Source organism: Diadema setosum, chromosome 21 (genome assembly GCF_964275005.1).
Source record: "Diadema setosum chromosome 21, eeDiaSeto1, whole genome shotgun sequence".
NCBI classification, from domain to species: domain Eukaryota; kingdom Metazoa; phylum Echinodermata; class Echinoidea; order Diadematoida; family Diadematidae; genus Diadema; species Diadema setosum.
The window spans coordinates 27929869-27955415 of record NC_092705.1 but is presented as its reverse complement, the minus strand read 5'-3'; the positions used below and the strand labels follow the sequence as shown (position 1 = coordinate 27955415).

At 36.5% G+C, this 25547-nt stretch overlaps 1 protein-coding gene across 1 annotated transcript; it reads right to left on the bottom strand.

The window, feature by feature from the left end:
* Nucleotides 1–358: 358 nt before the first annotated feature.
* LOC140244453 (uncharacterized) lies at nt 359–25398 on the bottom strand. Its single transcript, XM_072324092.1, has 13 exons — nt 25272–25398; nt 19059–19173; nt 13166–13237; nt 12015–12086; nt 10916–10987; nt 10330–10401; nt 9526–9597; nt 7883–7954; nt 5949–6020; nt 4599–4670; nt 3401–3472; nt 2250–2321; nt 359–1490 (listed from the first exon to the last, which is right to left on the bottom strand). Exons 1-13 carry the CDS (start codon nt 25396–25398, stop codon nt 359–361), a joined length of 2094 nt encoding a protein of 697 aa, XP_072180193.1.
* Nucleotides 25399–25547: the final 149 nt, after the last annotated feature.

Genomic DNA, 25547 nt, shown 5'->3' with positions numbered 1-25547 from the left:
AAGGCGTTTGTAAGTTGTAGTGCATTCAATAAAAGGACGGATGTAATAAATTCGTTATGAGGACACTTTTCGCCATTTTACAATTTAATGGTATAGTGCTTGAAAGTCTTCAAAGGGTCAAAACTTCAGCCTTCTCGGTCTTTTCATACTTCTAGATTTTCTGTACATGGTTATTACTTTGCTACAGAGAAATACACATGGTATTAGCAGTGCCTATCTCTTTTTTCTTTTCCTTTTTTTTTTCTGTAGAGGGAGGGGATGGGGTGGTGAGACAAGTGAGGATATGTAGTGGTGAAGTGGTTCAAAACATTTAGGCCTAGTGCATTTTCGTAATCACCACATCCCATGCATACAGTCCTCACATTTTTGTACTCTGGTGGTGTCGCGTCTCATGGTCGATGGTTGAAGAGGTGGTAATCGACGACTGCTGCGTCTTCGACTTGTTCTTTCCAAAGTACTCCACGAAAGTGTAGAGGTAAGGATTCAAAGAGGCGTTGATTGGGAGGATGAAGACGGCGCACCAGGCGTAGAGGGCGACAGGCAACTCGACGAGGCCAGTCTGGCTTAGGATACCCATGATGATGACCGGCATCCAGCAACAGAAGTCCGTCCCGACGATCACAGCCATCTTGGCAGCCAGTTTGATCTCCTGATCCCGCGAGGAACTCACGTGACTCGAGGCCCCAATGGCCTTGGTAGATCTGCGGACGTTGACGAATATGATGACGTAACACACCAGGATGAAAAGGAACAGGATAAGGTTGATCCCAAGGAATAGAACTATGGAGTAGATCCACGCTGGTTGCATGGTTCCTCCCTCAGACGGTACGTAGATGGTGAGGCCTTGCTCATGTGACCACTCCAAGGTCCCTTCCTGAGATTCGTCGGTACTGAGTGGCAGTCCGATGCAGACATCCGACAAGCCGTAGAAGTTCGGGAGAAAGAACCCTACAATGATTGGCACTGTGCTGAGAATGAGGGTGATTATCCACGTGACTATGACGCACACACGAGCAGACGAACTGTGGAATCTAAGTCTTCCAAAGGGAAAGACGACACTGACGAACCGGTCGAACGTGATTATTGCGAGCAGGAACACCGAACTCTCGCTCGACAAGACTGCCAAAAGGCTGGCGAATGCACAGAGACCGGACTCTCGCCATGCCGAAGCCCTGAGGTAATAGTAGTGTCCGTAGTACAAGTCAGCTGAAGCTACAATGATCATGAAGACACCCATCATCAAGTCGGCTATGGCAAGGTTTGTGATGAAGAATGGCTGCTCGTGCAGCCGCTTATCTTGTTTGTTGTTGCATCTGATGAATAGGACCATCGAGTTACCAATGAGGGCACTGAAACCCAGTATCCACATAGCAATCCGTAAGACAGTGTTAGGCATGAGCCTGTGACAGGAATCCAGGGCCGAACGGCTCCCGGCAGAGCACACGGTGGTGTTACTGAATAGGCAGCAAAGACGGTAGTCGTCTGTCGACCTGTGTTGTATGAAACAGAGCGGGCGATTCATTTTTTGCTCCGATTCGTGATTGTGATTAAGCATGCAATACCCCTTCAACTTTCTTTGAGGGAAAAGAACAAATAAAATGCTACTGACTCTACGCAAGTTCTGATTGTGGACTTTCGTGGGCAGAACTTGACATACATGTAGTACATACCTCACTGAATCTTGCAAAATTAAGACTCATACGGCGCAATGTAAAGTTTTGATGTACCTCGAATTTTTCAGTTTCAGGCTTTTCCAGCTCCAGTTGTTACAATGGAACGTTTAATAGGATGGAAATTATATTCACCATCCATTTTCATGGGAGACGCATGAACTGATAAGAAGTAAATTTCCTTATAATAGTGTCTCACACATTATTCAAACAGAGAGACAGCGAGAGAAGAAAAAAAGGGGGAAAGCTAATAACTGAAATGAATGAAGTGACCCGAATAAGTAAAACTTATCACTCGTCGTTCATTACTACTTTGATATATGGGTAACCAGGAAGACAACACTGACTCCTTTTTTTAACATATCATTCATACTCGCTCGATTCGTATATATTCCTTCACTGGCATCTTCTTTTGTCCTACTCCTCACACACAATGTGTCAATTTACCTTTATTTTAGTGCTTTGGAGATTATTACCTGCAAACACTTCACACTCTCATTTTGGTACGTCGTACACCCTCTGATCGATTTTGAACTACTGAGGCACAAAACAAAGGAGAAGAAAACAGATTGCACTCACAGTCTTTTGAGTTTTGTTATTCCTCTGAACATATCGGGCTCCAGGTGGTCCAGCTCTGTTTCGATCAGACTCCTGGGGTGAGGAATAACACAAGAGAGTCACGTGATATGTAGAGATCATCGTGGTTCATGGCAACAGGGACATTAGTAACTGAACCGCCCGAAACCGTCCGTCAGATTACTCCCTAAACCACCCGAAACCTCCCGTCAGCATTTTTATAGTTTTATGTTTTACTATTTTGTTTTTGTTTCATGTAGAATATATAATTTCGTAATTTGAAAAAGGTCAAAGGTCAACAAAAGTAGATCAGAAGTCTCTTGGTAAAGTCTTAATAGGCTCTCAAGTAAACATAACCTATAATAGACAAAAATAAACATGCAGTGATCTATTTTCCATAATTTAGAAAGTTGTCAAAATGAGAGTAATTATATTGCTGTACCTTCCAAGTACAGCAATAGGCCATTGTGTACGGAATCTTCAGTTGCTAAAGGGTTAACGCTATTCCCTGCATGCTTTAGAGGCCAAACGCGAGTGAAAAGTCACGTGTGAGAATCATATTCAGCCACATAATAAATCAACCACAAATTGTCTACGTGTTCTCATGATTTCTAAGGAACCCGGAGCAAATAATGCTGTAACTCGGCTCAGATTTTTATGTGTTGTAAAAACAAAGGTCTGCTAACAATGTACTATGTTGCCGTTGAGAAAGATTAACCGAACTTAGCGTAAATTTAATAGGCCAATTGATATCAATCAATACCCAAACAATAGAGGTCAACGGATTAGAACTGTGCTATAAAGTTCTAGAATAAGCATCAATAACATCTCCGAGATTAATAATGTCCTTAGGCACAGAAGTTTGATTGCTGATATAATCAATATACCCATAGCCAGCCTTCCTGGAAAATACTGTTTCTTATGTAATCGCTTTTCTGAGAAGTTCACTGCCAATTCAAAAACTTTTTTTTTTTTGCTTCTTAAAAGTGATGCGTTCTAGAACTGTTAACGTTCTTTAAACTCCAGTTTTTGTCTCCATTGCAATAACTACCTGTTGTTGTTGTTTGTTTTTTTTCTGGCTATTACCCTGCTAAACTTGTACAGACGAACTCCCTTTAATATACTATTCAGTCATGTGCTCCGACAGAACTTACAGATGTGTTATTTCCGGTGTATTATCGAAGGTCCCCGGCTCGATGAAGGCGAGTGGATTCCGCTGGAATGAACTGTTGAACAGACAAGAGAAAACGTTTCGATGACTTGCATTAAACTGACACTAGACTCTTTTCACCATGTGTATTTCTCTGTTCCGTCTTATAGTGGCAGTGTCGCATTCCGTATTTCTCCTTATTCTTTTATTACTCGGTCAACCATCGATCAACATTCAAGTATATCAAAAGTTCTCTTTTGTTTTCTTTTATTTTCAGCTCACCAAGCATACTGATTGTAGTGTATAGCCATCACGTTGTTAACATACAATATACACAAGCATGCATGACCAAAACAACACAATGATGGTTTATTGCACTCCCTTCCGCTTTATGCACTGACACAAGCTCTGATAAAATAAAGCGTATATTGGGTATATAAGTATATGTATATATATATATATATATATATATATATATATATATATATACATATATATACATATATATATGATATATATATACTAGTATATATAAGAGAAATATATATGATATATATGTATATATATAGATATACATATTATACATGCCTAGCATATACATATGCATATACATATAAAAATACATAAAGACTTTGAACGCAAAAAAAACCTACAGATTTTCAAAGTTTTGAAATAAGGTCATCAAACAGAGAAAAAATAAATCTTTCGATGATACTACACTCGTTACATAACAAGAAATTTTGTTGAGTTATCAAAATTATCACATATATTCTAATTATTTCCTTTGTCTTTTAGCAGCTTCAATCTCAAATATCCCAAGTTCATAAAAATGAATATGTCGGTTTTTACATTGTTATTTTAAATTCTTAACATATAACTATGTATGCATGTATATATGTATATATATATATATATATATATATATATATATATATATACATATATATACATGTGTGTGTTTATGTGCGTGAGTGCTTGTGATGATGATGATGATGATGATGATCCACAGCATTTGTATAGCGCCATATATCTGTTATAGAAACATTCAAAGGCGCAGACTCCGCCAAGAGAGTTAGCAATTGAATGCCTGTTGAAAAATGCTTGTGTGTGTATATAAACATTCATTTCATACATTATTGTAACAAGCACACACAGACACGTCCATACACACATACACACACTAATTTATATGTTGTGCTTACATCCAGGCAACTGCCGATAGTCCGTCGAGCATGCCTCTACGGAGTTCGGTGATCGCATTCCCAGTGAAAGAACTGCACGAGGATATTTAAAGGAGATTTCTCAAATTGCGAGTAATTCCACACATGTTTTCACATCAAACAAATTAAAAGTTTACATCAAGTTTAATGGCATATTTCTGAAATATCACTATATGTACGGAACATTAGTACAGACATGGGCGGCGATCCGGGCGTTATTTACAGGGGATGTGTCTCCACCCCACCTCTCAACCAACGAATCTAATCAAATGGTAAATGTGGTGGATTTTTTTTCTTCTATGATCATTGATATATTTCCATGTATTGCACCAGAAGTGTGCACCAGATTTTCAATTCAAAAATGCAAAAAAAAAGAGAAACTTGTGGCAAGAATACTAAAAAAAAAGGAAACAACGCAAAACAAGAAGTGACAGATACGACGATTTAGCCATTCAAATTGTCCTGTACGCCTATTAATTTTTCTTAATTTTTGATTGAAAAATTCACAAATATTCCACATCATGCCCCTTCGGTCTACTTACCACAGACTACTAGTACACAGTGAAGACGCACACGCGGACCAAAAGGTTAGATTTAGCCATTTAGACTGCCCTGAATATTCTTTTTTTTTTTTTTTTTTGCATTTCTATTGAAAATTTTCAACATTTTCCACCAAAAGTGGGCAATGAGATCTTTGAATTTAGATTCCAAAAATAATGCACAAGCTTCCCCGACTTCGAGATACTCCCTCACTCTACCCTCGCTCGGTCGCTGCATTCTCTCGCTTGTTTCTCCCCCACCCGCTGACAGCAAAATAAGAAATGCCTGCGTATACGGCCATAAATGTAAACATGTTTATCTTGTTTATCTTCGGGCGCTATTTTCACAATGTGTAACACATCATTTACAAAGTTGCTGGAAAAAAAAAATAGGTGTTCAGTTCAGATTTGAAGGTACTGAGGCTGTTACAATTCCGAAGTGGGATTGGTAGAGAGTTCCACAGACGGGGCGCAACAGAAGAGAAGGCTCTATCCCCATACATTTTTAGGCGGGTATTGGGAACATGGAGAGTCAGTCCAGTACAACGTAGTCCTGGTCGTCGCTGACGTACACTGATAAGCGCAGACACGTAGCCAGGAGACAAGTTATGGACAGCCTTATAAGTAAGCAGTAAGATCTTATACTGCACTCTGCGTTGCACAGGCAGCCAATGAAGCTCAAGGAGTATTGGTGACATGTATAGTTAAACTTCTTGGTGACTATGAGAATGAAATACTTATGTGATGTAAAATATCAAAGGAAAGAAAGATACGCAAAAGCATTAATACTTACACCCCTTTTATCTTGTCTAGCCCTCGCATTGCCCCAGCCTCAATGTAACTAATGCGGTTCCTTCGAAGGATTCTATGTGGACAAATAAGAGGTAGAATTGTGTTTCATTGTGAAGTCCTGCAGAAATGTCAAAATGTTACCCATCATGTGCCTGGAGAAGTTATTGGAATATGCAGGATTCCTTTGTCACCATGGCATTGGCACATCTGATTTCAAAGCACTGCTGATAAATATTATTGGAGAGAGATTACAAGAAACCTTATTACACATGTACAAAAGTAGAGATAAAAAAAACAACGAAACATCTCGGTTTGAGAGAAAACAACTTCGGCCTTCTTAAATGTGTTGCCAATTTCAGATTAGTTAATGTTTTAAAGGTACATGGTCCCGGGCGCACGGCGCAAGTTTCCTATAGAGACGTACGCTATCGACTCCTCTTTAGCGCTTACGCTGTGGCCCACTTCCCCGAGTTCAAAGAAGTCCGATTCACTGTAGTCAGTGGTCCGATCACAGTTCGGCTCATGATTCGGCTGAGGGGGATGGCAGCTTTAGAAAACTTCTTTTGTGATGTCATAATAACAAGCACATGCCAGTATATGCATGCACCCTGGCATTACTACAGACTGCGCAGAGAAGACAACGAAGGCAAACGTTACTTAGCATCACCTATGCGCTTTACTCTTGATGACAGCTCAACTTCGGCAATCTTCGTATCAATGCTAACGGTGTTCGGCAGTATCATCAACAGCGCCCACTACACTACCGGAACTATGCACCTTTAACACTTTTGAGACTTTTAGGAAATTCTGCAACCAAAGCGATTACGATTCGTATGAACGTAAAAGTTCCCAAATAAAGATAATTGATTATTCTACGTAATTTGTTATTGAATACTAACACAGAAAAGAATAAAGATAATTAATAAGAAAATGTAACACCAATCCCAGAACTGCATTTTCTGGAACTAGGCTCTACTTTTACTGGCAATATCTTATTTGTATAGGGGGATACTACGACTTATACCACGATACAACGGGGATTGTTGTCAATTCTACCATCAGTGTAACAACCATCGACATCATCAATGCTTTGCTGCCGGGAAACGATACAGGCCTATATCCATCACCAATGCATTGTTATAATATATTCTAATTCCTGTATACAATAATACCTGCTGCATTCTTTTCGCACTCACATAACAGACATTGTGTTCAACTTACAGTAACTATTACTTGCGACAAATAATGTGTGTAATGCTATCTGTATGTCATAGCTTCTAGTTTTCGTTGTCTTTTCTAGAATTACGTGACCTTACATTTACATATATATTGCTGTCCTTATTGTTTTTGGGGGATGGGGGCTGCTGGAAAGAACACAGTGTCCCACAGTGTGAGAAACACAGTGTGAACACAGTGTGAAATCTCTTCACACTGTTAGCTTCCAGCGTTTTAACAGTGTGAACACAATGTGAGTCATCATGTCACAGTGTGAAAACAAGCATTACTATGTGAACACTCTGTGAAAACCACACCACATTGTGAAATCATCTTCACACTGTTAGATTCGAGCGTTTTCACATAGTCTATGTCATAACTAGTCATAACTATGTAAACACACTGTGAACACACTCTGGGACACTGTTTTTTTTTTTCAGCATGGGGGGCTTACGTATACATACAATACTTGAAATTGTAAAGTTGGAGTATGCTTTCACTGCCATCGATTCAAATGAAGTTTACTGTTTCTTTGTTGTTGTTGTTGTTGTTGTTGTTTTTGTTGTTGTCGTTGGTAGCATGCTCAAGCAAACATTCTCAATGGGTGACACTTTTGAGTTGCATGTGAATAGCAAATAGATCTTTTCACGTGTTTTGGAACGGAAAGATATCCCTGAATCATTATATCGTCATTATGTTCCTCTCATTCCATTTACTTACAGATCAGTTAGGCTTATCAGGTCCTGAAAGGTTCCATTCCGAAGGATCTCAATGTTGTTGGAATCAAGGCCCCTGTTTGATAGAGCATGAGATAAAAAAAAACAAACAAACAAAAGAATAACTAAATAGGAGGGTACAGCTATACACCTGTTGTGCGCTTCTTTTCTGGGCAGCATTCCGCCCATGTGAAGTCCCCACAATCATGCGAAGTACACACACTGTTTTATTCAAATGCCTACAAAGGTGCACTTGCTCACATCTGGGCCCTATTGCATAAATGTTGAGATGAAAAAAAAAATCAAACATAAATCGTTGATTGCTCAATATTCTCATGGGCCGATACCTGACTTACGTCTGATTACATCTCTTTTATATATGATAAGGACCGGCTGGGCACATGGAAGTGATATGGCGCTGAAGTCTTGCTCAGGGACGAAAAAAAAAGAGTCTATACTTGCAGAGGTATACAGAACGCTATATCAATACCTCTTATCAAAGGTGGAAAACGTTGAGAAGCTCCTATCGACAGCAGAAGTACAAAGGGCAGGAGATTTCCTATGTTATACATCAACCATTGTATAAAACTCACTTTAAAATTTATTCTATACATTTATTTCTTTCCCCAATCGGAATTAATCATCGCATGCATTTTACTTTCCACACGCATCACAAAACAATTCTAACACAAATTCGCCTATAGCAAAGAGTGAAATTTGTGATTATAAATGATAAAACTACTCTGAATATCTAACTAAACTAAAAGTTTGGTTTTTTTTTTAACAAGTCACTACTTATTAAATGGGAAAACTAATTGCTGACAATCATAACGTTAACGGCTATGATGACACCTAACATGCTAAGCAACATCTAAACGTCTTTTCATATTTATAAGCAATGGTCCATTATGGCTGGGGTAAAACATGCAGTATGAACTCTTCATGCATTGTATATATATATTATATACAAAATGGCATAATACGAAACGAGAGAAAGAGACTAAAACAGCAAAAAGTAAAAGTAGCAATTAACTCCAACAGTCAACGTCCCTACAAATTTGTTTTTAAGGTTTGCACAAATGGGAACCCTATGAGAGCGATCAATGCAAACGCGCCTTTTCAAGTTAAATTAGGCTCGGCAGCAGCTTAAAATGGTGGTCAATATCTGATTATATGCTCATTGGAAAGTGATTCTCATCTCAGTGTACGCCTCCGACTAGTGGTGATTTATACGTATATTGTCTTGTTGAGCTACGGCTGATGGGTATTGCCCGGCAGGGTTTTGTCAAATAACCGACCACTTAGAATGAGAAGCATTCAAAATTAAAAGAATAGGGATGATCAACAGTCGTTTATGTGAGGTTGCGTTTAAGTGCTTGTGGATGTGTGTGTGTGTATGTGTGTGTTTGTTAACTATGGGGTATCCTTTCACGATGTTAAATATCAGACATGAGTCACATGACTACCGTTCATGAATGAGCCGAGACCTCGCTATATGCTAGCATGCTAATTTGACAGCCGAACGTAATTACTAATATCAGCGCTAGGCAATGACCGGCGTATAATATAGAGAGAGTGCAATTCAGTGTCACCATGTCTATAGCGTGATGTCATAATGAGCGCTCAAAAGTGAAAGTCCAAACTTACAGCCACACGAGATTGGGCAAATCGGAGAACATAGGTCTGTTCACATCTTCGATGATATTAAAGTCCAAATATCTAAAAAATAGGAATAGGAAGTGATACGAGAGGACACTCTAATCAGAGAAACAGATTAACCCCGAATGAAATTTAAAGGAAGAAAAATGGATGCATTAAAGTTATAGGCATATACAGGCCACTAATGAAATGATTTTTCTCCATCGTCTCAAAACCAGAAAAAATAAACACGAACAAAAAATCAATGCAGCATAAGTGCTCACCCTCTGGAGGAAAGAGAATTGTTTTCATTTATTTTTTCTTTTTATTTTCCCTATATGGCAAGGTATGAAGGCAGTTCATGAAAGAGATTGAGATGAATACAAGTGATGAATGATATCATGGATAATATATTCGTACATCGTGAAGACAAGAATGTGATATGGTAAAACAAACAAAAATGTTCTACCAAATACCTGAACTATCTAACGTTAAGACGCAAATAGATACTTGTTGCCCAAAATAGCAGACTATCTAGAGAAAATGTACAAGACAAGGAAAGCACAATGTCAAACAGGCAGTACATTTTAATAGCAAAACGTAGATCGATTATAATCACTGCACGGCAACGGTTTCTCATGAGAGACTGAGATATTGTCCGTCTTCTCTATCAAACTTTCATTCAGTAGCATGAAATCTACACGAAATACTTGAACAGCATCACAAAGATATATATTTCACTTATCTAATGAAATTTGATCTGCGACATGCATTTGATGGAGTTTGATATACCGATCATGTAATTTTACTTACAGTTCTGCAAGTTCGTGCAATCCGTTCAGGGCACCCGGCTCTATGGCAGCGATGTAATTGCGTTTAAGGGTCCTGATAAGAAACAATCAGTGCTTGCTTTATAGTGCAAATGTGAATCGATGCTTGTTTTTTTTTTTTTTTTTTTTTTTTTTTTTTTTTGCTTGTTTGTGTCTCACGTGTATAGCATGTATAGGGTGGTATATCAATACCGGGGATTGTTCATTCATGTGATATAACGTGACAGTTTACTATTCGAAGCTATTACCCAATAGCAGCAAGTCATTCAGCTATTCAGTGTAAATAGAAGTATGCATAAATAGTATATAGAGATATAGATACTAAGGAACATGATACATGGAACATACGCACAGTGATTCACACCTCAAACAGTTCAATGGGAAAATTGTAAATTCAAAGTTTAATGTACCTCAATTTACAATCCCTCTTGTAAAATTTCTCGCCTGATGGAAGTAAAATTGCAACGCAATTTGTATTTCAAAAAGCAACAATAAAACATGTACCATATTTCTAACAAGTTACTCTGGTTTGATAGACGATATCTGTGTATTATGAATATAAGGCTTACAAAATTTGTAATCTTGGCAGAGCTGTGTACACATGGGCCTGAACTGCTGTTAGGTGGTTATTACTCAAATCTCTGCAAAGAAAGAAATAGAAAGACATAAAAAAATCATAGATAAAGTTAAACAGCGTTTTGTATTGCTCTTAAGAGTTTGGAATTCAAGCGGTCCAACTGTACAGTAACAAGCAGTAAACCTCTTGTATGATACGTTTATAGTAATATAATCATAAGTATGATACAAAATGTGGCCTTAGAGTTTAAAGTCGGGTACTATACCAAACTCTATCCCTTTAGTCTCAGACAAACCTCCATCCACACCTGTTGTAAAAATCTCAGGGAAATGGATAAACTCTTGAACTTTTGTTATTGGTGCCAAACAATCAGCTTGTTGACCGAATAATTTCAAATCCTTAAACTCTTCGTCATCGTTAACCACATCGGTCTACGCCACAGACAGAATTACTATATAATTTTATATAAATACAATACATATTTACTTAATGCAAATAAATTGAATTCTTTTTCTTAAGATAGGTCTCCAAGATTTCCAGGTAGGCCTGCATTATGTACATGTAGCACTGACTGTGTAGTTAGCGTTGTTTACATTGTGTTAAGAAAAAAAGAATAAAAGTAAGGAATCTATTCCATACCAGAAATTTATTGCCTCCTACACGATGTCATGATGCATACATTTAAGCATCAATTAGTTGGTATTTATCACGTTATTCACTATTTGAATACTTGGCTATGTCGTGTTACGTGAAAACACACCATTGTTTACTAAGTGGCATTTATTCCGTCTAAACATTAAAAAAGTAATCATTAAGGTAACCTTTAATGTTCAAATTGCACCGCATTACAGAAATACTTAACAGTACATTGTATACAATACATACAAGCAGTACATTAATAAATAATCATGAATTTATGATATAACACATTATATTGTATCAGACTCCTTTCATATACATAAGTATACTTTATACAAATCAAATTTATATAAATTATATTACTCAAACTTATACATAGTTATATACATTATATATATATGTATATATATATATATATTTTTTTATTTTTTTTTTTTTTATATTGAACTTACAAGTTCTGCAGCGAAGTCAGATGCAAAAATACTTTCTCTGGAAGCGTGTATATATCGTTATACGACAGTGCCCTGGAAACAGAAAAGAGAAGCAAGACTGTTGAACTATAGACCTTCATAGGGGCAAGCTTCTTCAACAATATCTCCTTAGTTGCATTAGATATTGTTGCTATGAATGAATTATATCATGTTTCATACCATTTTTTTTGGGGGGGGGGGGCAGAAATAACGTAAATACTCAATTGTTTAGTTTGAGCACCAGAGGATAAATAGAGCAAAAGTGGAATAAATTCTGTCCAATCAACCGATAATAATGTTGAAGAAGAATATATTATTGCAAATATTATCATTAAAATGAACTGAAATCAAAAGTCATTCCCAGGAAGAAATGTCTGAATACATTTTATAGCGAAAACACCATTATTGTCTGTTAATATGCTCTTCCCTAAAAATACCTAAAAACTAAATCAGAAGGTTTCATAATAATTATATCTAAAAACTATATAGATGTATAACTTCATATATTTCATTCAATCTGACATACTCAATCTTTCCATCGATGAATGCATAGCTAGAAGTACGATTTGTGAGAACTAGCAAAAATAAAAATCAGTGGAATCTGAAAAACTGAAAAGAGTCATTACATCACAGATACCGTCCTCTCCATTCAATACAGAGAAGGGATTTTGAGGCGGAAAATTCGCTGGAGGAAAACCTCTTAAGTGATTCTTCACTTGTCCGAGGATAATTGACGATGATGATTTCACGTCAATAAGCCTTCATGTAAAAAGTAATTCATATTATTAAAAAAATATATATATATATCAGTCTCACGAAATGGAGGGTTGTATAATTATGACAATTTTAGCTATGATTTCAATTGAAATTAAGTCTAAAGAGGAAGACTTTGAAATGTAAAGGAAACTTTGTCAAATGCCTAATGGACAACCTCCATTGAATATAAATTCTACTCAGTCCTTGTGGGGAAAAAATACCGCCAGAAGCAAATAAAAGAAGAATTAACCTAAAGAGGTTATAATTCTATTCATATGAAAAGTTAATGGGACTCCTGGAAAGTATTCTATTGTGTTTAAATATTTCAAAAGCAATCTTGAATTGATATCAAGCAACTTCACTTCTTTTTCACTCACAGTCTGAGCAGGTTTCCCAGCCCAGCAAAGCTGTCACTTTCGATTCGATTGATGCGGTTGTAGGACAAATCCCTGGGAAAGAAATAAAGTATGGAAAAATGATAATGTCTCTAGCAACATATGAACAATACGCACAAAACGCTGGGGCAGGAGTCTATACGTTTGTGTGTACAAACGAAGTTGTAGTACACTGTAATAATTTGACCGGGGAATCGGCCAATTAAGAAGGTATACTGTAAATTTGCACGAGACTTACATAATGTTATGCGCTTATACACACAAATCACGCGACTTAATTGTCATTTTTTGGCGGCATGCATTTACTTTCTTGATAACATCTATTCTACTACTTCTTAAAATTGATAGAATCCTGAGTTGACCACAGAGAATTGTGTTTTCTTTTTCTTATATTAATCATAATTAAAGATTTTATGTTTCTGATATTTTCGTGGTTTATCTCAAGCCTTCATCTTATTCGCCTCTCCTCATACTATCTGACAGATATTTGTCAATCTTTTAAGTGGTTTTCTATTCTGGCGCTATTGGTCAGATTTGTATCGCTCCCTCCTATACGCAGTCGTAAGTACAGGTTTCTAGATATGCGTCGGTATTGTCATAATCAATGTACTTTTTTTTTAAAGAAATGTTTAAAAACACAGCATACTTTCTCTACTTACATAACTTTCATTGATCATAATTTATGTCAATAACTATCTCAAATTACAGTAACTGACTCCAAGTGGTATATACAACATGAAATGTATAAGATCTTATCTCCCACGTGGAACAATTTGGGACAAATCGGTCGGATATCAGTAAGTTCAAAACTCGTTCACAAAATTTTGATTCCGAGTATAAAAGTGGGGACATTTGGCTGGCTTGACAAACAGGCATTTCAAGGTTATGCGATTGCTCAAATCATAATCGAGGTATTGTTATCAGTCATGATACAATTAAATGCATTTCATATATATATATATATATATATATATATATATATATATATATTGTGGGGGGGGGTCTTTCATTTAACTGACATTGAGACTGCTACATTCTTAGATATGCTTATTAAACCATCTAGCCCCTGGAAATGATTCCTGTGGTTTGGTGCTTCAATTCTCAAAATCATTTAATACTTCTTGTTTATGTTTCAGAAGGAAGAATTTCTGTTAATGTATGGTTTCTTTCTCTCTCTCTCTCTCTCTCTCTCTCTCTTTCTTGAATTTCAGAAGCCTCTAAATTGCAACATTTACACCTGATACCTAAATTGGCAACTGGGAGAGGATAAAAGTTCCTGACTCCTCAAATTCTTTCTGAATCCTTGCAGATGGAATAAAGCTAACGAGTTCCATCGTTCTCCAGTGCAAGACATACAGAGAAATTCAGAGATGTTAATTGTCTGATGAAAAAATGACATTTTTAAAGCAAAATTCCTACAGGAGGCGATGGATTAGGTAGGGGGTGATATTAAATATCAATCGGATTTGTTGCGTGTAATTTCATCAAATTAACAATACTTGTACAGTTACTTGTACATAGCATTTTTTACATAACATTTCTTTTGTTTGTACTTGCTTATATTGACGCGAATGATCGTCCTTGTTAATGGCAAAAGCAACTACAATATGTATGTGCAAATTGAAGTATTTATATTCATAAGTTTAGAAGAACAAACACATCGATAACAAAGTATTCAGCTTACAGAGTTCGTAGTGAAGTCAAATTGATGAAGGTAAATAATCCCACGTCGGAAATGTTATTAGATGACAGCAGTCTGTAAAGATATTGTACACGGGGAAAGACAGAGAATCAAACAAATGAAACAAAATCAAAATGTGATATAAAACGAACTCGCGATATTATAGAACTTTATAAGTAAAACGATGTCACGCCAACGAATGCAATGAAAACGACTGCACGTGATAGGCCTTTGTCGTAAGGAGTTGATGAAAGTGGATTTGCCTTTGGCAACTGGAAACACTTAAAGAAAATAAAAAGATATTATCACCACTTTTGTTTAGAAGGCAATTAGGGGGCCGAAGGTCGCAGCTTATGGTGTGAATATCCAAATTTGATCAACCAACGCAATTAGGACAAATTGCTCGTCTAGGAATTATGGTGGTTTCGTGACACTCTCACTTCCACCCCCATCAGCACTTGTTGAGCAAAGAGCACGGAACCCAGGACTCTTTCCCTTGATAAATATTTGCATTTCCACCGAGGGCACACACACACACACACACACACACACACAATTAATTGACAAAAACTGCTTAAAGTCAGAATGTAAACCATGGTATAGTGCAATTTAAGCTCTCAATTGGTAGAATTTTCCTTTGGAATTACCACTGAAACAAATTGTAAGCATTGTTCTCAATCCGCTTTTGCTGCTACTTTGTCGCTTCCTGTTCATCGCATCGCGACCAAACGGCCTCTACGAAATGTGTGCACTATTGAGACAACGATCGAAATATCAAAATTTAATACCGAATATCAGCTATTTTATTTCTTTTTCTGTGACTGCCAGACACTGTTACAGCTGCAGTGGATGACACGGATTAACATTAAGTTGGATGTGACTATCCGCCGATGTTACCAATTAGGCATGATGCGGAGGCTTAAAGGGAAACTCCAATAAGTTTATGACTTTGTTCCAAGGTTTGTAATGAAAAGTCCATCTCACTGAAACTCAAAAACATGATGAAAAAAACATGAAATACAAACAAATTTTGTTCCAATCATACTCATGGACAGTGCATTTTGGTTTTAATACCTACATAATGAAACCGACAATAAACTGTTGCTATGCTACTATACTCTGCCCAATGCTTGTATAAAACCGATATTGAAGTTGGTTGGATGCGAGTGAACAACGATTTCACATTTTATTATTGCGATTTGATTAACTTAAGCAGAGATTCTGATTACACCCCACATACGGACATTTATGACACAACAGCAAATGGTACAAAAAGTTCGTGCAATTATTCAGATGAAAAAACAGAACAAAAATGCGGGAGACTGTGACGAGCCTGGGTGTTCGCGTCCACCTTTTCTATAATACAGAGGCTGCTGTGTAAGGCGGTAAATTTGTAGTCTCGGTAATTTCAATCCGGTTTAATCTTCCGTGATATTCCAAATTATGTATACATGACATGTCATTTGATGGTGCTTAGAGTGCAGAAAACTACACAAAAAGCCCAGCTGAAACTATACAGATTTATGCTTTCTCTTGATTAAAAAGGAAATGGTGCATAATGCAGCATAATTCCATGTTTGCACATGAAATTGAACAAATTAACAAATAAGAACACAATATATTCCAATGCCTTAAAGGGTGACAGAGTATTGGTTGAGGTGAGGATTCAGCCTTCAACTTTTTTTTGGCGAAACGTTAAAAAGCATACAATTCCAAGGGGACTTAATATTGTTTGATAAAAATCGGTTTTGAAATGGCCGAGATATCTAGAAACAGAGTAAAACAAAGCGATATTATAATAAAAGGTGGGTCACACCTTCTATTGGGAACACTTTGTTTGGGATATCTCAGCCACTTCAAAACCACATTTCCTCAAATAAACTTTTAAGTCCTCTTAGAATTATACGCTTTTCAGTATTTCATAAAAGGTCTTTCATTACCTAAAAAAAAAAAAAAAAAAACAATCATCATCAAAGAACGTTGAAAACCTGAAGCCCCATTTCAACTAAAACTGTTCCATCCCTTTGATTTGATCTGAACTCTTGGGTTGGTCTCTCTGTGACTTGCAGTCATTGGTTTTTGGTTTTTTATTTGGCAGTCTAAAACAAACAATACTTAGTAATTCATGGCGCCATTGTTTGTTCTACCAAGTTATGTTTGCTTGTGGGGGCGCTGTGGCGTAGTGGATAAGACTCTCGACTCCCGGTCGGAGGACCCGAGTTCGAATCCCGTCTAGTGCTTACGTCCTTGGACAAGATGTTTTTACCCACCGTGTCCCTCTTGACCCAGGTGTATAAATGGGTACCTGGCAACGCTAGGGTAATAAATGATGGCAGGGTCCTCTGGTAGAGTAGTGGCAACACTGAAAAGGCCATACCCTGGGTAAATAAGACCTTATTATTTTCATTATCATTATTCTGTCAAATTTTTGAAATGTGAATGCTATCACTCTCAAGTCATTTTCACGTTGATCACTATTTAAAATGCGAGTTCACCCATAAATACACACGTATATATTTCAAATGTACATGTATTAACATAAGCCACGAGCAATTGATATACTCAAGGAAAATCAAAATCATAACAGCACTGTTCTGGTTTCGTATAGCACACAGCTCATGGGGAGGCTATGAATTATTCGAGTTCAATTTATACGATGAATTTGATAAATGAGGCGCAGTGCGTCAGACTCGTGGCCGGTGAGATGGTATTTTTGTTAAGTTCCCCCCCCCCTCCTACACACAGGCACTTTCGCAGAACACGTGATCAATGTATAACATGCTGCTGCCTTTTCATGTGACAAAAAGCCACAAGTTGTCTGATAAAAGGACTGACAATTCTAAATATTAGATGTCTTTTGTTACATTTGGATACTTTGCATCCTGTTTGTAAATGGATTTGGAAAGCGGGAGGAACACACTTAATCCCACCCCCAACAAAAAAAAAAAGAGAAAAGGTTCATGAAAATATACTCACAGCCTAGACAGGAACTGATACGTGTGAGAAGAAGCTGGAATGCTTGCAGAAAGATTTTTTGCTGTAGACAGCTTCCTGAAGCATGAAATATAAGCAAAAGAAATATCATTATCATTAGGACAATTTACATTGCTGTAGAATTCCCACACGAGGGAAGGCACACGTATTTTGGTCTTACATGCACCCATCATATTCAATGTTTAATTGTATGATACATAAATTGGTGCAAGCGGGTGTAAAGTATACCACTGCAAGAACTACTTCCACATCTTATGAAGATGCTGTGTTTTAAACAACACATACACTCACATTATATTCACGCACAGATACGTTTATAATATTATGTACATGTACAAACACACACATATCTATATATATATATATATATTTATTATATATAAACAGTCGTATAAACACCGCGGTGTTTATACGACTGTTTTTACTCTTGATATCTATTTATTACACACCGACGCAGAACTTTTTTGACATGTATATATATATATATATATATATATATTAGACACGTAATATGTAATTTTATGTAAATATAGATACATGTGTGTTTATTTTATATAATATGCAACTCATCTAAACGTAAAGACTATGCGACTGGTATATTACAATAAAATGCCGACTAACCGTTTACTCTACAGATAAGTGATAACTTCTACTTAGCGAGCTCTAGAGATAACACACGTGATCTGCGAAATGCAAATACTCGCCCTGACTAGTGCTCGGAGAAGTATTACGATTGAATACCAGATAACATTAAGGGATGGCTATGATTTAATCTTTCTGCTTCTTTTGATCGACCCATTAGCGCGAAATCAATCAAATTCGACAGGACCTTTTCCTGAGGGAAAAAAAAAACTGTGAGGCTTATGTTTATAGTTAAAATATTAAAGGCTACATAATAAGAACATGAATTCAAATGAGTTCCAGGGATCGATAATTTACTTTGCAAAGTGGTTAGGTGTTTACCTCAAATGTCCTCAACTTGAAAGAGTTTGTATCATTTTATATCAGACTTGGGCGTTTATTTATCCCACATCATCATTAATCCATCATCAGGGATCAATCATCCACACACATTGAATAATATTCCCTCCAGACTTGTGACATAAACGATAAGAATGGCCTGATTATGAGATAGAATATGTGTCACTATTGGGTTAGGATTCTCTAGAGTGAAAAAAACAAACAAAGAAGTATACGTACAAGAATCGCACGGTTGGTGGTAGCTGCAGTGCCAGCGAGTTGTCCCGCGTCCCGATATCACAGACGGCGCCACTCGCCCAGCAAGACGTGCAGGAATCGTCGCATTTTCCCGGATCTTGCAGAATGAGAGAGCAAAATGATAGCAATAGAAATAATTATAACAATAAATAATGATAATAATGATAATAATAATAATGTTAATAATAATAACAATAATAATAATAATAATAATAAAAATATATTAATCGATCTCTCACTCAAGCTTTGCTTGCACAGAGTCATGGCTTTGATGAGGCACAATATAACATTAAAGGGATCGTACAGTTTTGGTCGAGACCTAATTTCAGATTTGTAACATTTTTGGGTGAGATAATGAAAAACCTCTTATGAAATATGAAAGAGCATGTAATTCTATGATTAGTTCAACGTTTATTTGATGAAAATTGGTTTTGAAATGGCTGAGATATCCAAAACAGAGCGATTCTAAGAAAGTGTGGGACCCACACTTTATTATGATTGCTTTGTTTTACTTTGTTTTTGGATGTTTCCGTCATTCCAAACCTGATTTTCATCAAATAAACTTTGAATTCCTCTTAAAATGGTATGCTCTGTACTATATCATAAGTGTTCTCTTGGTATCTCGTAAAAAGTTAAAAGCCCAATTCTCATCTCCACCAATGCTGTACCATCCCTTTAAAGGACAAGTTCACCTTCATAAACATAAGGATTGAGAAAATGTAGCAATATTAGTAGAATACATCATTGAAAGTTTGAAGAAAATCAGACAATCCTTTCAAAAATTATGAATTTTTGAATTTTTTGTGCAGTCACCGCTGGATGATAAGACTACTGCCGCGTAATCAATAGTACTATGATGTCACATGAGTACAACAATATAAGGAAAATATAAAGAGAATTTCACAAAATTTCATCTTTTGAAAAAAGTACAAATTCCCTTGACTTGTTACTGACATATGTTATGGGTAATATTATTCCCACTGCCTTTAGAAAGAGGCAAGTCAAATGCTCTTTTATTATGCGAAAAAAAGTGAAAATATATTGAATTTCTTTACATTTTCTTTATACTGTTGTACGCATATGACATCACAAGCTGTAGTAGTCTCATCATCCAGCAGTTCCAACACAAATATTTTAAAAATTCATAACTTTTCCATCGATTGTCTAATTTTCCTCAAACTTTCACTGATGTGTTCTACTAATATTGCTGCATTCTCTCAACCCTAATGTTTATGAAGGTGAACTTGTCCTTTAAATGTACAGATTTCAGAGCATTTGACTTGAGGAACATTCTTTTCGTTTTGTTCGTTTCATGGGATTTATTGTTGGACATCACGCTGCCCTGCATTTGTTGCTGTTAATTATTTGATTAATTTTTCGTTTGTTTTGTGTTTTGCTCGCTTGCTCAGGAAGGTGACCTCCCTGCCTTGCTGCCTGGATACAACAATATACAGCAGTGTCAAAACCACTGATGGGGCTGACCATTGATATTGATAATCTAGGACGAATAGATAAATAATTTTGCAAATATATTATAGATATATACTGTATGTACATGTATAGATAAATAAATAAATATATATATGGGTTTACAATGGATCTTAATACCATAGAATGAATATAATTATGAATATGTTTGCAAACACATATGTAACGCTGTTGAATTCACTTCAGTTCAGTGTTTTCCTACAATCTGTTTTCAAGACAATATATAACAAAAATTTGACAATAATCTGCAATGAATTATAAGAATTATGAAGGGAAAAAATAAAAAAATAAAATAAAACGATGTCAAATTGAAGGCACACTCTACGATGGAGGGAACACTGATCCTGCTCACCACAAAATCGCTGGTCAGTGGAGTCGGCACATTCGGCAGTCCCATCACAGAGTGAAGAAAGAGGAAAACAGGTCCCCGTTGTGTTCATACAACGACCATTGTCTGGTGTTTTACAGGTCCCTTTATCATCAGGGGAAAGCGAATGAGAAGGAAGAAACAGTTGTGAATACAAGCATGTTACTACAGATTACGTCTTCATTAGTAGTGATGTCTGTTCGCATTTGTGCTGGTAGAATTATGCCTCAATGTGCAATTCCACACAATGTTCACAGAGGTCCGAATTCACGAAGATGGAACAAATGAAACCATGGTTTAAACCATGGACAAAAACCATGGAGCGCCAAGTGTCGCATGGAATATTTCGTTACGAAATCAGTAATTTCGTCCATGAAATGACTATTTTGTAACGAAATGACAACATTTTGCAACTAAATGATAATTTCGTTTAACGAAACGGTCGTTTTGTCGGCGAAAATGAACAATTTCGTAACGAAATATTCCGTGCGACACTTGGCGCTCCATGGTTTTTGTCCTTGGTTTAAACCATGGTTTAATTTGTACCACCTTCGTGAATTCGGGCCATTAAGTTTAGTCACTTGTAGAATTGAATCAGCTTTAAAAACGGTGGAAGATTTGTGAAGGTAGAATATAAAACCAGAAAGTTACGGAATCATCAAAACTTACGTTTCTGTTCAAACTAGCGATATTGGTCGTAACCACATGATATGGGACTATTCGTAGCTGAAGTGATGATGGTATCAAATTTCAATTCTTCAATATTTTTTTTTTAGATAAAAATCAGAAAAGAAGCGTATCTATTAATAGATGAATTTACAACTCGTTTCCCCCAAAAAAAATCAGCGTTGATTGGGTTATTGCAAACAACACACTTTTTTTCATGCTGAAGTCTTACGTTTTAATGTTTGATTACACGTACACTATTTTATTTATAATGTAATATACGAATGGCGCTTCTTCACTTTAAATTTCAAGTGGTTGATGGCAAAGATGATATTTTCAGATGACTAAATCGGTTCGTCCTATTTCCTTCCTGAAACAGGGGAGATACTAAGTAAAAGTGCCATTTTGACTTTTCACGATGAAATGCATGACCTTTTTACCTGTTACTAATTTCATAATTATAATTGTTTTACTAGTATTTTAGTTCCTTTAGCGCAAAAGTTTCAATCTTGACTGTTATTCAAACTATAAACATTTATGGATTCATAATCAGTCTGAATGTCAGTAGAACTAGGCTGATTTCAAGATTTCACATCGAATATAACTTTTGGTAGATGTAATTGTCGGAGGGAAGATAGGTACAATATTTAAAACATTGACAATAAAGGCCATAGTATTGAATCGCACCAGATACCGATTTCATGTTATAAGATTTTTTATCATTATCACAGCTGCACACCCATTAATGTTTCTTTCGGCTGTTACCGTACTGAGTAAAATGCTTCGGAATTTCATCCGAGAAATTATTGAAAATGTACTCATTTCATCGTAAAAATGATGAACAAAAGCTTGAATAATCATTTTTAGAGACTGAGCAAAAAACGTTGCTTTTAAAACAATTTTTAATTATTGTGTTTTACAGCAGTTTGTGTAGATATGATACCTTAAAATACGTTGGCCTACAGCACTGAATAAAAAAAAAAGAAGTTATTTCAAGGAAAGTCAAGTTGATATTCGCCGTTAACATTTAGGTAATATGTTAAGTGAAAATTTAAATTGTCATTGTCATAATTCAAAAAGGAAAATGAGCGTGTTATAATTGTTGAAGTTATGCATATTTATTTTCGTCTATAAATCCCAAATAGTCTGCACACGGGGAGAGTTTGGCCTTCGTGACCCCCCCCCCTCCCCCCCCCCCCAAAAAAAATAAAAAATATAGATATATACATATATATATAAAATCAAAGGGGCTTTCACTCTTTAAAAAGAGATTGAGCCGGATTTGTGGTTTCCTGCACGACTGTCAACCGCAAAACGCGATAACTGACATGTTCAGATCTTTAATTCAATTTGACCTATAATCGGTCAGTCACAGCCGAACGTGTGGGTTCAGCCAATAATCTTTTGTGTTTTTGTAGTTAAAATTACCTGACCTCGAATCAACGTGCAGTCACTCTACGACAAATGAATAAATAAATATATATGTATATATTATACATTATATATACTACCCTTTATTACAGTCGCCTGTTGTTGTTTTTTAGGCAAAATTTTTCAGTGGACGCTGGCTAGTTTCATTCATGCAAGCGATTTTGATTTATTTGATTCATTTTGTTGCTTTTACTTGTCAACGAGGTTGACGCCCATACAGACTGTATCAAATGAAGTCTCCCATTTAGTGCTAGCTTTCGAAACTAGAGAACCAGTAGCAAAGTTTATTCTTATACATTCTACGTCTTGACAGTTTTCAAGACTTTTTTCTCAGAGAAAGACTTAATTTTTTTACATTGCAAAATATGATTAACAACGTAAATAGGCACCGACAAATCGGTATTTTTAGAAGTAGCAATGATGAGAAAAAAAAACAAACAAACAAACATGGGCATACAATCATACTCTTGCTGGATTCGAACTAAGGATCTCCTGATTACCGGACAGGTTCGTATCCGCTGGACCACCTAGCTTCCGTTCAAAAACTCGTCCTGATTCTAATCCTTATAGCATGTAGCGGGTACTGCGCAAGGAAATTTTTCAAATTGATGAATTCTTGAGTCGAGTTGTTCTTTTATTGCAACTAATTGACAAATTAACTTTCATCGGTGTAAATGAGCACGTAAAGAAGGTTAGTTTGTATATTTAAAAGTTGATTTGAGTCGATTTTCCTTACACGACTCTCTTCTTCAAATTGTAGGGTTGCACAATATTCAACTACTTATCACATACTTGTATCAATTGAATGAACAATGTTCCATATACTTTTGCCATTACATTTTTAAGTGTACTGCTAGAAACTGTGTGGTATGAAAACATCATATATATATATATATATATATATAGAGAGAGAGAGAGAGAGAGAGACAGAGAGAGAGAAAGATACATACATAATGAAAATGGCAGATACTGCAAGCGCTGTAGATCCATTCAACCACCCAGTCATGGCAGGAAAGTCACTTGTCACAAGTTATTGTGGAGACCAGTTTCAAATGAAGCATAAATAGCGTTAATTCGCTTTGCTTTGAGATCAGTGACGATGGAGGTGCAATTCCTCGTTGCTGATGCAGGCGTATTTCAACATCAGAGTTTTCGCTTTACATCAATCAATGTCAACATAGATTCCATCATAGACTAACTTGTCTATCCAAAGTGTAAATATGACATGTTTTCATGATTGGATACGCGTAAATCTCCGAGGATATCCAACATGTTCTGTGTACGAACAATTCCCAAATAACGTTCATAGCTTTGTAATGTTCCATTTCCTCAGAATTGAGACAAAGATATTTCCCATGTCAAAGTTCAATATCCTACCATACACAATGGGACATAAATTTTATCTCCAGTGATTTCCCCCCGTAATGTAAATCCAGACTAAATAAATGTCATATAGATTTATGATGCAAAGACCAGTAGGCATATTTAAAGAGATAGTATAGTTTTGGTTGAAAAGGTGCTTTAGGTTTCCAACCTTTTTGTGGGATAATGAGAAACCTCATATGAATTATGAAAGAGCCTGTAACTCTAAATGGGATTCAAAGTTTATTTGATGAAAATTGGTTTTTAAATGGCTGAGATATTCAGAACAAAGGTATTCGAATAGAAGGTGGGACCCAACTTCATACTAGGATCACTTTGTTTACGTTGTTTTTGGATATCTCGGTCATTTCAAAACCGAGTTTTATCAAATTAGCTTTGAATTTCTCGTAGAATTGTAAGCTCTATAACATTTCATAAGTGGTTTCTTAGTGCCTCGCAAAAAGTTTCAAGCTCAATCCTCCTCTCAACCAATACTATACAATCTCTTTAACAAACAAAGGTTCGTCTCACTAATGAGACGGTGACAATACCCTTGACACATGACATTAGACTGGGGTATGGAGCAATGATGGCATTATCATAGCAGAATCCGTGGTAATAGGGTCCTATTGATCGGGGCGGATCCGGGAATTTCGTAAAGGAGAGGCACCTTAACAAAATCAAAGGGGGGCGCAAACCCACCCCCCCCCACATTTTTTTTTTTATTTATTTTAAAGGAGGGCGCGCGCCTGGTGCACCCCCCTCTGGATCCACCACTGTTGATTACATCAGTTTTGCAGGGCTCTTTACAGTTCTGCACTTCGATTAGGGCACTTTCGCACTTCATTAGTTGAAATTATATCAAATGGAGCTTAACTCACCGCATAGGAATTCGTCGTCACCATACGGGCAGGTACGGGTACCATCACACAGATCGTCTGGTCCATATGAAAGGTCGCTGGAGGTGCATGTGGCGGCGCGCTCCGGGATTGTTGACGTCATCTGCATTACGTCAGCTGTGTACAGAAGAAATGAATGGATAATGATCGATGAGGGACATTTTTTTTTTTTTTTTGTCAGAGCAATTAATAGTTTCGTTTTATTTAAGGCGATAGTAATGTTACCTGTAATCTACAATTGCTTGAAGTTCTATTGTT

Excerpts from the sequence above, each read along its gene's own strand:
- LOC140244453 (XM_072324092.1), bottom strand. The coding sequence starts at position 25,398 with ATGCAGATGACGTCAACAATCCCGGAGCGCGCCGCCACATGCACCTCC. Across the intron at positions 10,402-10,915 it reads CTGCCAAGATTACAAATTTT|GACCCTTAAACGCAATTACA; the intron begins GTAAGCCTTATA and ends GTTTCTTATCAG. Across the intron at positions 7,955-9,525 it reads TTGCCCAATCTCGTGTGGCT|GGGCCTTGATTCCAACAACA; the intron begins GTAAGTTTGGAC and ends TCTATCAAACAG.